General features: G+C 69.9%; 2 protein-coding genes across 4 annotated transcripts; both read right to left on the bottom strand.

Moving 5' to 3' along the window:
• Positions 1–1,900: 1,900 nt before the first annotated feature.
• GP1BB (glycoprotein Ib platelet subunit beta) lies at positions 1,901–3,139 on the bottom strand. The gene is made up of 2 exons (XM_084867713.1): positions 3,006–3,139; positions 1,901–2,729 (listed from the first exon to the last, which is right to left on the bottom strand). The coding sequence occupies exons 1-2, from the start codon at positions 3,013–3,015 to the stop codon at positions 2,131–2,133; spliced, it is 609 nt and encodes a 202-aa protein (XP_084723839.1). The 5' UTR covers positions 3,016–3,139; the 3' UTR covers positions 1,901–2,130.
• On the bottom strand, positions 3,081–12,097 carry SEPTIN5 (septin 5). Of its 3 annotated transcripts, XM_084867712.1 has the most exons (12): positions 11,998–12,097; positions 11,841–11,851; positions 7,209–7,305; positions 7,007–7,093; positions 6,623–6,746; positions 6,360–6,494; positions 6,100–6,217; positions 5,849–5,950; positions 4,813–4,909; positions 4,591–4,726; positions 4,277–4,379; positions 3,098–4,157 (listed from the first exon to the last, which is right to left on the bottom strand). In XM_084867712.1, exons 1-12 carry the CDS (start codon positions 12,038–12,040, stop codon positions 4,101–4,103), a joined length of 1,110 nt encoding a protein of 369 aa, XP_084723838.1. In that variant the 5' UTR covers positions 12,041–12,097; the 3' UTR covers positions 3,098–4,100. The 3 variants fall into 3 exon arrangements, with proteins under 3 accessions (XP_084723836.1, XP_084723838.1, XP_084723837.1); XM_084867710.1 differs by lacking the exons at positions 11,841–11,851; positions 11,998–12,097 and adding an exon at positions 7,715–7,975 and having other exon boundaries at positions 3,081–4,157; XM_084867711.1 differs by lacking the exons at positions 11,841–11,851; positions 11,998–12,097 and adding an exon at positions 7,990–8,399.
• Positions 12,098–12,873: the final 776 nt, after the last annotated feature.

Genomic DNA, 12,873 nt, shown 5'->3' with positions numbered 1-12,873 from the left:
TCAAGCCTGTGGGCAGTGAAGCTGGGCTCCTGCTGACCACTTCCCACAGCCCAGGGGGCCCCCTTCTCTCAGCTGGGGTCCCCCCGGACGCCCGGGGCTACTCTCCTGGGCCCTGCATTTGCCCCCTGGAGGGCCTCAGAGAGGAGAAGAGGGAGTCCCAGGGGCCTGGTCTCAGCCACGGAGGAAGCTCTGCGCCCAGCAGGAGCCCATCTGTGGGGTCTGGAGAGTAGCGGGGTGCCCGCCCCCTCCCGGCACCACGTTGGGACTACGTTTAGGAAGTTGCCTGTGTCCCTTGCTGTGACAACGACCATCACCTCTGACCCCACTGGGGCTCTGGGGGTGCCGGGCCCCCCCGGGGAGGGCAGGGCAGGGCGGCAGTTCACGCGTACAGAGCGGCCACCGTCTCCGATGTGGCGATAAGCCCGGAGGACGGCCGGATGCCTCGCACCTGCCCACAAAGGCGGGGTGGCTCCTGCCTCACGTCCCGAGATAGCATCAGCCCGGCCGGAGGGCCATCCGTCTTGTCCGACAAAGGCCAGGACAAAGGCCGTGTCAGCGGCAGCCTCCCGACCCGGTCAGCGGGGGTCCGGGCCTTCCTGTGCCAGCGGCGGAGGCCCAGGCCTGAGGCTCCGCTGGGATCCTGTTTGGGGGGCCGTGGGGAGCAGCCTCCATTGTTCTCAGGTGGAGTGAGGACACGTCGGCTCCTCACTGGGGCGCCCGGGTCCCCCGTGAGCAGCCCGTGCTGCACTAGGGCAGCCACCGCGGAGTGCCCAGCCCTGATGGACAGCCAGAGGTCAGGGGTGACCGAAGGCCTGAGAAGCCCCCAGCTGGGTCTGAGGTGCGGGTCCGAGGTGCCTTCCCGCAGGGAGCGGTGGCCCGGGGAGGACATGGCTTCAGGGACCCTGCAGCCCCGGTGCCCACTTCCCCCTCAGGGACGTCTGTAGGCCCCACCTTGCATGGCCTGGGCCCTGCCCCTCCTGCCACCCAGAGCGTCTCACCAGATGCCCAGGGAGTCCCAGGTGGGCCCCAGGCTGGCCTGACCATCCCCACTCACCCCTCCGAAGGCTGCCGCTGGGGAAGCCTCACACCGGAACTGTCCTCAGAGCACCCCACGGCCCCACGCTGGCCCCAAAACTGCCTCTTAGAGCACCCTCCCTCTCTCAACACTGCCCTGCAGTGTCCTCTCTGCACAGTCCTCTGCCCCACACCGTCCTCACTGTCCCGTGTCTCACTCCCCACTGTCCTGTCTCCATGCTGTCCAACCCTGCCAGGGTCCTCGCCGCCCACAGGGTCCTCGCCGCCCTCGGGGTCCTCGCCGCCCACAGTGCGCCACTGTCCCCACGGCGTCCTGGCTGTCTTCACAGCGTCCTCACAGCCCCCCTGCCCCGCCAGGATACCCACTCCCCAGGGTCCTTCTCCCCACAGTGTCCCGGCTGCCCCACACCGCCTTTGGTGTCCCCACCGTGTCCTTGCTGTCTCCACAGCACCACGGTGAGCCGGGGGGGTTGCTGGGCAGCTGGGTGGGGTCCCTCAGCACCCAGAGCGCCAGGCCTGACTCCAGCCTCCCAGACCCGCGACCCCCTTTGTCCACAAGCCTCGCCACCCTGAACACCCGACCACTCTGCCCACTGGCTGTTCACACACGGTCCTCACTGTCCCCAATGTCCTCACTGTCCCCAGACTGTCCTCATTGCCCAGTGTCCTCACTGCCCGAGTGTGTCATTGTCCTTGGGGGCTCCCTCCCCACTTGAACTTCTGTGAGTCAGTGTCTGGGGGGCCGCGTGTTTGGAGGTGATCTGGGGTGTGGGGAGGTGAGTGTCCCCTGGAACTGCTTCTCAGAGCTTTTTCTGTGGTTTTGGAAAAGAGGGTTTCCAGGCTGCAGGTGCAGAGACAGATCAGATCGGGAGGAGGGTCAGGGTTTATTCTGCACCGGAGTTTGGCGTGAGGGACCCCGCAGGGTCTGGGCTGCATGCAGTTGGTCCCCAAGGGCTCAGTGGTGGGCGGGCCTGCAGACGGGGCGGGGCCTGGAAGTGGAGAGTGGCCTCCAGGGTCGGAAGAGGGCTCCTGGGGGCAGGGTCCTGGTCCGACGGGCAGGCCCACCTCGCTCGGTGCCGGTTCGGTCCGCTCCTCCTAGGACTCGCCGTCCCCGGCCGGGTCCGCCACCAGCGGGGCGGCCAGTGACAGGCGGCGGAGGGCGCGGGCGCGCAGCCTCCGCAGGCGGCACAGCAGCAGCACCAGCAGCAGCGCGTGCAGCAGCCCGAGGCCGAGCAGCACCAGCTGGGCCGCCATCGCCCCCCGGCAGAGCGCGCCGGGCGCGCAGGCGGCTTTCAGCTCCTCCTCGGCCAGGTAGGGCAGCAGGCGGCCCCGCAGCGCGGGGGGCGCGGCGCAGCGCAGGCCGCGGTAGAGCGCGCGCTCGGGGCGGCCGGCCAGCCAGGCGCGCAGCGGCACCAGGCGGCAGTCACAGCGCCAGGGGTTGGCGCCCAGGTGCGCCGCGCGCAGCGCCGGCAGCGCGTCCAGCAGCCCCGGCGGCAGCGCCGTCAGGTTGTTGCCCGTCAGCACCAGCTCCGTCGTGTCCGGCGGGAAGGCGGCCGGCAGCGAGGCCCGCGTCAGCCCGCGGCGCCCGCAGTCCACGCGCGTCCCGGCGCAGCGGCAGGGCGCGGGGCAGCCGGCGGCCGGGCGGCCCAGCGGCGCCAGCAGCAGCAGCCACAGGCCCAGCGCCCCGCGCGGCCCTGGAAAGGAAGCGGCGCGGTGAGGGTGAGCCGGGCGGCTTGCTGGGCAGCTGGGGGGTCCCTGGGCGCCCGGCCTGACCCCCAGCCCCGGAGAACCCCCCCCCTCCCGCGCTCCCCCAGGGCGCGCCAGCCTCGCCGGCCACCGTGACCACCCCGCCAGCACTGGCTGCAAGTTTCCTCCAAGTCTGACCCCAATCCCCCCACTGCAGCCCCAACCAGCGGGCCTCCCGACCCGTCTTTGCTCAGGGTGTGGCCTGGCCCAGCCACCAGACTCACCAGAGCCCATGGCGAGAGGACGGTGGCCCGGCTTGCTCTGGAGTGGAGGCGTTTGCCCGAGGACCAGGAGATAAGGCCGCCACGGCCCTCCTCCTGGTCCAGCGACCGCAGCACAGCTGCCGGGCCAGAAATAACCCGGGGTGGCCTCCGCAGGCGCTGGGGGCGCTGATAGAGCCCTATCGCCGGCCGCCAGCGCCCCGAACTTCCGCCCCCACTCGGCCCAGGGGCGAAAGGAGCACTCGGACACCCGCAGCCACGTTCACCAACATTGTTCTCCCGCCAACGGGACAGGGGGGCATTCACAACTTAACAAAACTGAGGAGGGGGCCTGGGGAAGGGCTCATGCGGGAGGGATGGTGGACGGGGCCCAGGGCTGGGGAACAGCAGGCTAGGCATGGGGGTGGCCCACAGCCCACTGCTCCTGGAGCCGCCCCCCCCAAAACCACAGCAGTGGGGGAGGGGCACGGGCTGGCACGCTGCCATCCTTAGGTCTGGAGGGACCCTAAGTGCCGCGGGCGCTCCATCTGCCTGCTGAGCTGCTGGGCGAGGAGGGGAGAGAGGACCTGGCCGGCACCCACACAAAGCGAGGTCTCAGCATGTGCTGGGTGGCCCACGGGAGCAGGGGACACGTCTGTGCTGTGACACTGGGTGGGGGGATAGGTCCGAGACCCTGGGGATCTGCTCCCCTCTTCTGCCTGAGTAGGGCCTGGAATCTGAGGGCCGTGACCTTCTGAGATGGGGGCGGGGGAGGGGGGAGAATCTCAAAAGTCACAGCCCATCTAGCTCCTGCTCCTCCGAGGCCAGAGTGAGGGCCGTTGCCCAGGCCCCATGGCCCCATGGAAACAGACGCAAATGAGGGGAGGGGCCGATGTTGCAAATAAATTAGGGAGGGATGGCTGGGGTTGTGGCCCCAGGTCTCTGGGTCAGGTCGGGAACAGTCTGGGTCTAGGCCACTCTGGGATTGGGGCTGCATCCAGGCCTGTCAGAGATCCAGATGAATCCAGGGTCGAATCCCGGCCAGTCGGGGTCCAGGAGTGGAAAGGGCCAGTCCACAAACTGGCAGCCTGTTCATGGCCACGCCGGGCTGGGGAGGGGTCACTGGTCCTGGATCTGCTGCTTCATCTTCTGCAGCATCTCCTGCATGCGCCTCAGCTGGGAAGCGGGGCAGGGACCGCGGAAGGCGGGGTGAGGAACCAGATGGGAGGGGCCCGGCTCCGCTCCCAGCCGCTAGCCTCTGCTCCCACCCCACCCCAGCTCCGAGCCCCACCCACCTCCTCATCCTTCATCCGGATCAGCTTCTCCGTCTCCGCATCGGGGGTGGGCAGTGGCAGGATGGGGATGGGGCTCTCCATGCGGCTGTCCTGGGTTAATTTGCTGCGGGGCGGACAGGAGGAACAGTGCTGCTGGGCGGTCCAGCCAACCTCACCACTGCCCAGGCTGCCCTCCTGGGCTCCCACACCGCTGGGCTGGGCTGGGGAGACGAGGTGCTGGGGAGCCGATTTGGGGGCTGGGCAGCCAGGACAGTGTGGTTCCGGAGGCGTGCCAAGGCCAGGAGGTGCCCGCCCGGGTTCGGGGGATGGCGCACCTGGTCATCTGCTGGATGCAGTGCGCGCGGTAGTTCTCATAGTGCACGTCGCACGTCACGTCCTTGAGGTCATGCATGTGCGTGCGGATGAGCATGTTCCTCAGCTTCACGAAGTCGCAGTGCGCCTGGTTCTCCACTGGGGGGCAGGAGCGCGCAATGGGTGGGGCGCCAGCCAGGGCTAGCCCTCCCACCCAGCTGGCTGTGCCCCGTGCCTGGACTCACCCTCCACGATCCCCCAGGGGTACAGTCGCCCCCGGACTCGCTGCCCCTTGGCCTCCACCACCGTGTTGCTGCCGATTACCGCAAAGGGCGCGCTCTCCTGCGGAGGGGCGGGTGCGAGGGCTCGCGCCCAATGAGGATGGGTGAGCGGGTGGAGAGGGGCGTGGGCACCCGGCGCCTGGTCAGCTCCGCCAGCATCGCCATCAGTGACCTCTCCCCTCTCACCCCCCAGCCTCCCTGCTGCCGGCTGAGGCCAGAGCTGGTGCAGCCTACATCCTAGGTGCAAGCATGTCAACCTCTCGGCCAGCGTTTACTTAAACCAGGCATGTGGCCCGTCGGCCGCGAGGTTGACGTGCTCGACCTAGGGCCGTGGTCGGCAAACTGCGGCTCTCGAGCCACACGTGGCTCTTTGGCCGCTTGAGCGTGGCTCTTCCACAAAATACCACGGCCTGGACGAGTCTATTTAGAAGAAGTGGCGTTAGAAGTTTAAGTTGAAAAAATTTGGCTCTCCAAAGAAATTTCCATCATTGTACTGTTGGTGTTTGGCTCTGTTTGTACTAATGAGTTTGCAGACCACTGTCCTAGGGCCTATAACTGAGTTTATGCCTCCGAGCGATATCCCTGCTGACTTTGGCTGGGGCCAAGGGTCTGCCCCACCCTGCTCCTGGCCTGGTGACCACTTGTCCCCAGTTTGACCTTGGTCATAACCACTCCAGGTGCTGGGGCACGCAAAGCCACCCCCATCCTCTGTCGCACAGAATTCTGGGAGCCAGAGCATACACAACCAGTGGCCGGTGATTCACAGGGGACTGAGGAGTAGGGTTGGGGGGGTGGGGAGGGCGCTGGCCTGAAGCTGTGCCTTTGGGCAGGCAGGAACATGGGGGACCCCCGGTCCTCTCGGGCTGGGTGAGGGGACTCGACTGCCCAGGCTAAAGACGGCCGTCGCAACCCCCAGGTGGGACCTGGGCAGCCAGCCTCCTCTCGGCGCCACGTGAACTGGACTTCAGCTCCCTCCCCGCCCGCTGGGCCGCAGACTCACTTTCAGCTCCCGGTCCTGCTGCTTGAAGTCCTCGTCCTCGTCCGAGTCGCACTCGGGGAACTGGTACACGTGGATCCCGAACTTGTCAATCTCCTCCCGGATCTGCGGGGGGGGGGGGGGGGGGGGGGGCAAGGCTGTCTGTCAGCTTAAGGGCCGGCAGAGTGTCCCCCCCCCCCCCCCCGGCCTGGTGCGTGGATGCCCGGGGTCCGCGCCCCACGTCCTGGGCCTGACCCGCTGCCACGCGGGCTCACCCGCTCCTTCAGCTTCCGGACCTCACAGGGGACCAGACAGTCCGCTTTGGCGATGAGGGGCACGATGTTCACCTTCTCGTGCAGAGCCTTCATGAAGCCCACGTCCACCGGCCGCAGCCTGTGGGGAGCGGCAGGGGGTGAGGGCTGCGGAGGTCATGGTGGGGTGGGGAGGGGGGGGGGGCTCCGGGAGGGAGGGCGGTGCGGGCCCCGGAGGCCCTCTGAGGAGGCGGGAGGCCCCCGGCCGCGGGGCAGCCACGCACCCGTGCCCAAAGGGAGAGATGAAGTACAGGCAGCAGTGCACCCGGTTGTCCTGGATGTTCTTGCGGTTGAGGCCGCTCTCGTCGCGGAAATACTGCTCAAACTGCTGGTCCACGTAGTCGGTGATGGGCTTCCAGCTGCGGGCAGAGAGAGGGGGCGTGAGGCCCGGCCGCGAGGGAGGGCGGCGTGCTGGCCCCGGGGGAGGCCGGGCCAGCCGGCAGGTGCTGCCCCCTCTACCCCCCACTCCCGCCAGGCCCGCCCTCACCACTCAGAGTTGTTGACGGCATCCCCAAAGCCCGGCGTGTCCACAATGGTGAGCTTGAGCTTGACGCCCTTCTCCTCGATGTCCACCGTGTGCTTCAGGATCTCCACCGTCTGGCTGATGCGCTCTGTGTGTGTGTGTGGGGGGGACAGACGCGGCTGGGAGGGGCCTCACCCGCACCCTGGGCGGCCGGGATGCTGCCCTCCTCCATCCCAGCCACGGGGCCTGGCTGCGGTTCAGACCACTCCTGCTGGACCCTCAGCAGAAGCCCCCCTCCCCATGCCGTGGGGAGGGAGGAGGGGGGGTGGACCGGGAAGAGCCCCCCCTAGAGGGGTCACACAGGAGGGGATGGTGACCGGTGGCCATTTCGGCGTGGGCTCCACTCACCCTCCGCACTGAGAAGCTTCCGGTCCTTGTACAGGTCGGTCAGGAAGAGGCTGTGGACCAGTGTGGACTTCCCCAGGCCTGACTCACCTGCCCACAGACACGTGAAGGCGTCGGATTAGGTCTGAGCCCACGCCACCCCTCCGCCCCCCCCCCCGCCCCCAACAGAACCTGGGCCGCCAGAAGCCCAGCCTGGCCCACTCACCAGCCACCATGAGCGTGAAGTCGAAGCCCTTCTTCACCGACTTCCGGTGCACCTGGTTGGGCAGCGTGGCGAAGCCCACGTACTGCTTGTCAATATCCTGGGGGCGGGGGCAGGGCAGGTCAGGGGTACCCTGGGCCGCCCCCCATCCAGCTCCAGCAAGGAGGCAGCAGAGGACAGAGGCCCCAGCGTGGGGCATTTCAACGGCAGAAAGGGCTGAAGCTGGTGGGCAAAGACCTGGAGGTGGGAAGGCAGGTGGGGGAGGGGGGGGTGGCTGGTGAAGGTACTTTTGCCCCGGCCTCCAGGAGAGGCTTTGCAGGACCCCAAGACTCTGTGTGTGTGTGTGTGTGTGTGTGTGTGTGTGTGTGTGTGTGGAGGGAGCCATGTCTGGCCACAGCGGACACAGGCGGTGTCCCCCCTTGAGGGGTGGACAGAGGACACCGACACTGAGACCCCTGGGCCATGCCCAGGCCCTCCGTGGGCAGGAGAAGCCTGGCCTCCATACTCACCCCTCGCCAGTGCACCAGGGGGTGGGAGGCCCCGTGGCCCCGATCCAGCCGCGGGGGCGGCGGCGGCAGCAGCGGCTCTGGAGCGGGGCTATTTATAGGCCCCGGCGCCCAGCCGCCCCGCCCCCGCGGGTCCGCGCCCACCACCTGCGGACCTGGCCCGGCGGACCGGACCCTGCGGACCTGGCCCGGCGGACCGGACCCTGCGGACCTGGCCCTGCGGTCGCACCCCGAGCCCCGGGCGCTGACCCACATCCCGCTCCCCGCCCCGCACACACCTTGAGCCGCCTCTGCGCCTGGGTCCGCGGCGACAGCAGCTGCTCCACCAGGCGGTCCTGGGGTGCTGCCAGGGAATCCATCACGGCGACCCCCCTACCCAGGCCCAGCGGGCGCCTTCGGACCCCAAACCGGGTCAGGCCCACACGGGCCCGACGTTCTCCGTTCTCCGGGGGGCGGGGGAGGGGGATCAGACTCGGCGGTGCCCTCGAAGCCCCGATCTCCGTCCCGATTCAGGGACCCGGGGACGGAAGCCGGGAAGCCAGACGCGGCCCACCCGGGGCGCCGCCGACCCCGGAGGCCGCGCGAGCCATCCCCCTGCTCCGCGGGCCCGCCCCGAGACGCGGGCCGGAGGCGGGGCCGGCGGAGGCGCCCCGCCCGCCGTCGCCGGGAGACGGTCGCCTGGAAATTGGGCCGCGGGCGGAGCCACCGACAGCTGCTGCCCGCGGGGGGCGGCGGGGCGCGCGGCGCGGGCAGGGGACCCCGCTGCCGGGCTCGGGGCCTCGGCCCAGGCGCCGGGACAGCGCGGTGAAGGCGGGGGGTGGGGTGGAGGGAAGGGGAGGCCGGGTCCCACCGGGGGCTCCCCCGACTCCCCCCCACTGTGGCCGCTGTGGCCCACCCCCCAGAGCTGCGCTGCAGCGTCTGTCCGCCAGGGGGCGCCCAAGGCCGCTCCCGGGCCCCACGCGCACCCACACGCGACCGGCCCATGCACCCCACTTTCCCCTCGCAGACTCCACCCAAAACCGCCGGCGATGACACGGCGTCCCGGCTACCCACAGGCACACCCCCTCTCCCGCCAGTCAGTCCCGGCCTCCTCCCCTCGGCTGGAGGCTGAACCGCCCCTCCCCCTCGCGTGTGCGTGTTTGTGTGTGTGTTTGGGGCTACGTAACCAGCGTGGCCCCCGAGACACGGGAGGGACACGGACGAGGACAGAGCCCACCTTCCCCAGGAACCAGAGCCCACCTCCTGAGCCTGGACCTGTCTCCCCACCTTCCCCTCCCCCCACGGCTATAGCCACCCCCCTCCCAGGCCCAAGGAGGCTTGGAGCAGGAAGGAGCCAGTGAGATCTCTGGCCACCTACCCCGTTCCACCTCTGGAAAATTGTTTTTTTTACAGAGAGGAAGAGAGAGGGATAGAGAGAGTTAGAAACATCAATAAGAGATAAACATTGATCAGCTGCCCTTTCACACCCCCCACTGGGGATGTACCCGCAACCAAGGTACATGCCCTTGACCGGAATCGAACCCGGGACCTTTCAGTCCTCAGGCCGACCCTCTATCCACTGAGCCAAACCGGTTTCGGCCACCTCTGGCAATTGGGGAGCTGCAGCCAGCATGTCGCTCCACTAACCTGAAGGCCATGCATGTGCTATCCTGGCTGCCCCCAGAAAGCCCTTTTCAGCCGAGGTGGGGGTGTGTGGAGTGGGACCCCCCCCCTCCCTGCAGCCATTCCCTCTGAGCCTCTCTGACTGCTCTGACCCACAGAACTGGGCGCACAGGGGCCGGGGAGTCCCAGCAGCTCAGCCCTGACCCCGAGGTGGCCACGCAGGCGCCACAGCGGTCTCCGGAGCACCAAGCCCTCACACCCCCTCCAGTTCCCACCCAGAATCTGATCGACAGGGAGGCCCGGGACGGAACTGGGGTCTGAAGAGGCTGGCCCCCTAGACTGCGGGTGTCAGTCGGGACAGGAGGCCCCCCGGCTTTCCCCTGCCCAGCCCTGGCCGAGGAGCCTCGGTCCCCGTGGCCAGGCTGGTGGTGCTGCCGTGGGGCCCGGAGCCGCTGGCACCTGATGGGAACGGGGGAGTTTTTCATTTCAGAGGCGAGTATGGAGAGTGGGGGAGCCACAGGGCCCCAAGCTCTTTCAGACAGGCCCCCAGTCCTGGCTCCAAGAAAGCCTCCTCCCCGGCCACGCGGACCTGCAGGAGGCCTCTGGGCCGAGTCCCCTTCAGACATGGCGCTCAGCCCAACACCCACCCCCAAGTCTGGCATCTCAGGCCCAGAGCATCTCCAGGAAGACAGGCAGACACCTGGGTCTGGGCTCAGGCTGAGCGGGGGAGGCCCAGCACCCCACAGCCTGGTGTCTGGCAGAGCTTTGGCTCCCACATCGCCTCCTTGTCCCGGTGGTAAGCCTCAGCCCCGGGAGGCACACTCCCCGCCCAGCGTGCCTGCCCCAGGACCCAACTGTGCCCAGGCCGGGCCGGCGGGCTCCCAGGGAGAGAGCCCCGGGGAGGGGGCCCCACCACCGCCTTTCCCTGGCCCCGAAGCACCACCCACCCTCCTCCTCGGCTCCCCGGGCCCCACACACAGCTGCGCCCACCTCCTCCCGGAGCCCGAGACTCTCGAGGCATTCCCGTTCTTAGAATCACCGCGTCCGCCCTGGAGAGCCGCTGACGGAGCCCACAGAGCCTCCACGCCGCCTGAGCCGGGTGGGGATGGGAGGAGGGCGGAGGGGGGGGCCACCAGAGCCCGCCCCCCTCCTGGGACCGGGCGGAAGCTCAGAGAGCCGCCCCCTTCCAGGAGCCTGAGTGTGGACAGGCCGCGGCTCCTGGGTCCTTCCCCCTGCCCCCCAGCTGCATGGTGCCCTCTCCCTCAGGTCCTAGGGGCAGGGGATGGGTTAGGCTGGCACCTAGCTGACTTCAAGGGGGGCGGGGGCAGACCCAGGCCAGAAGGGACTCACACCTCAGCGAGAAGGTCAGCACCTGCCTGGCCGGTGGCTGCAGGCCCCAAAGCCATGGGGGCTGACCTTCCAGGCCTTCCCTCCCTCTCTCCCTCCAAACTTGGCCCGGCGGCGTGTGTCCCTGACCCGCCAAGGATGGGGAGGCCGTTCCGGGCCTGGGCCCGCCCCCAGGGAGCCCCTCGCCGGCAGGGTGAGGCTGACACGGGGCCCCTCCCCATGAACCTCCGGAGTCCCGGGGCAGGGTGTGTCCCCGCCAGGAGATGGGGATCAGGCAGCCAGTGACTCCCAACCGGGCTGACCCTAGCCCACCTGCCTCACCCTGAGCCGGCACCCCGGGATTCCACCCCGCATCTGCCTCACCCTGAGCCTCCATCCTCCCCAGGGCCACCCCGGAGCCACCCCGGGCCTGCGTCTTCTCCCACAAACCAGCCACAGAGGCCCCAGCCAGGCTGCTCCAGAGCCCCAGCCCACACCAGGTTCCCGAACCCCCGTTTCACGCTCTGGGCTTCCCGCTCTGCTTTCACCCTGACTCCGCCCGGGGTGCGCAGCGGGGGCCCAGACCAGCCTCCTGTCGGGTCCCGGAGGGTGCAGACCAGGCCGAGGAGACCCTCACTGGGCTCGGGGATGACTCAGACCAGGCCCCGGAGGCTCCCAGCCTGGGGAGGAGGCCGGGCCGCAGACCAGCCCACTCAGACCGGGGCGGAGGGACGAAGGGGCATCCGATGCACAGGAGCGGGGCAGGGTGGGCAGAGGCTCCCCAGTGCGGGGCTGGCTGCTCAGGGTGATGAACACAGAGACCCCGCCCCGGGGGAGCCCCAGCCTGTGGCCTGCCATCACCCATGGCCTCCCTCCGGACCCTCAGGACGCGCGGCCAGGTCTGTCTGAGGATGCAGGCGCTGGACCAGTGGGAGGGCGCCTGGCCGGTCCACCCATCCCGGGAGGAGCCGGAGCTCCGCTGGGAGGGTCAGAGGCCAGGCCCCGCGGCGGCACGGTGCCCACTGCCCCCGCCCGCAGCCCCGGGCCCTGCAGCCACCCCGCCCCGGGGGGTGACCATGGGTGATCGGAGCAGGGTGGGGTGCGGGCCGGCGGGGCGGGGTCTCGCCGGGCGCCCGCAGCGTGGATGCCACCCTAGGTGACAGCCAGCCGGGCGGGCGGGCGGGCGGCGGAGAGCACGTACCTGCTTGTCCTCTGCGGGGTCGGGGTCGGGTCGGGTCGGGGTCCGGGTGCGGGCGGGTCCGGGCCGGCGGGCGGGGGGGAGACGGGAGAGACGGTGAGAGCCGGGCGGCGGGCGGGCGGGCGGCGGGGACAAAGGCGCGGGGCGGGGGCCGGCTCACCTGGCGCGGCCAGCTTGCTCTTGTAGCGCAGGCCGGTGCTCATGGTGCCGCCGGCGGGGACGTGCGGCGGCGGCGGGGGCGCGGGCGGGCGGGGCGCGGCGACGAGCGGCGGCGGCGGAGGCCGAGGCCGGGCTGCGGGGGAACCGGCCTCCGCGCGCCGCCAACCGCCCCGCCCGCGCGCCCGGCAGCCAATCGGCGCCCGCCGCGCCCACGCGCGACCCGGCGCGGCCCGCGGGGGCGGGGACCCCGGCGCCCCCCGCCCCGCCCGGCAGCCCGGCGGCCACGCCCTCCCCGCCAGCCGTCCGTCAGGGGCAGGGTCCCCCATCCCCGCTGCCCCCCATCCCCGCTGCCCCCCACCTCCCTGGTCCCTTTGCCCCTTTGCAGGCCTGGACTGTGTGATTCCTGCCCCCCCCCGTGGCCCCCAGTCCCAGCCTGGGCCTCTGGCCCCCCTGCCCGGGGGCCCTGCTGTCACACTTGCCCCTTGGGGGCTGGCTGCCTCCTGCCAGCTCGCGCCCTTCAGCCCCCTCTGCTTGGCGGACCCAGAGGGACCCTGGCGTTGGGTGCTGGAGGGCAGCGAGGGGTGGACGCTGTGAAAAGAGACCCAGGGCTTGGGCCCCCTTTGCAGGGGAGGAAGCCGAGGCCCCGGACCTGCAGGGAGTACCCAGGACTCACAAACACGAGTGCCCCTCTGCCCCCACTCCCTGTTCTCTTTGTCACATCACACTCCTGGTACCCACAGCCTGAGCCCAGGCCGGGAACTGCCTCCCCATCCATCATTGGCCGCTGGCCAGGCTGACCTGGCCGTGTACTGAGGGTCCGGAGGGAGGCCGTTGGTTATGGCAGGCCACAGGCTGGGGGCGGGGTCTCTGTGGTCAT

This window comes from Pipistrellus hanaki (genome assembly GCF_964339955.1).
Source record: "Pipistrellus hanaki genome assembly, chromosome: 19".
In the NCBI taxonomy this organism is placed as follows: Eukaryota; Metazoa; Chordata; class Mammalia; order Chiroptera; family Vespertilionidae; genus Pipistrellus; species Pipistrellus hanaki.
This window is presented reverse-complemented; position numbering and strand designations above follow the sequence as displayed.

Excerpts from the sequence above, each read along its gene's own strand:
- SEPTIN5 (XM_084867710.1), bottom strand. The coding sequence starts at position 7,966 with ATGTGGGTCAGCGCCCGGGGCTCGGGGTGCGACCGCAGGGCCAGGTCC. Across the intron at positions 7,306-7,714 it reads CCCTGGTGCACTGGCGAGGG|GATATTGACAAGCAGTACGT; the intron begins GTGAGTATGGAG and ends CCCCGCCCCCAG. Across the intron at positions 4,380-4,590 it reads TGCATCCAGCAGATGACCAG|CAAATTAACCCAGGACAGCC; the intron begins GTGCGCCATCCC and ends TCCGCCCCGCAG.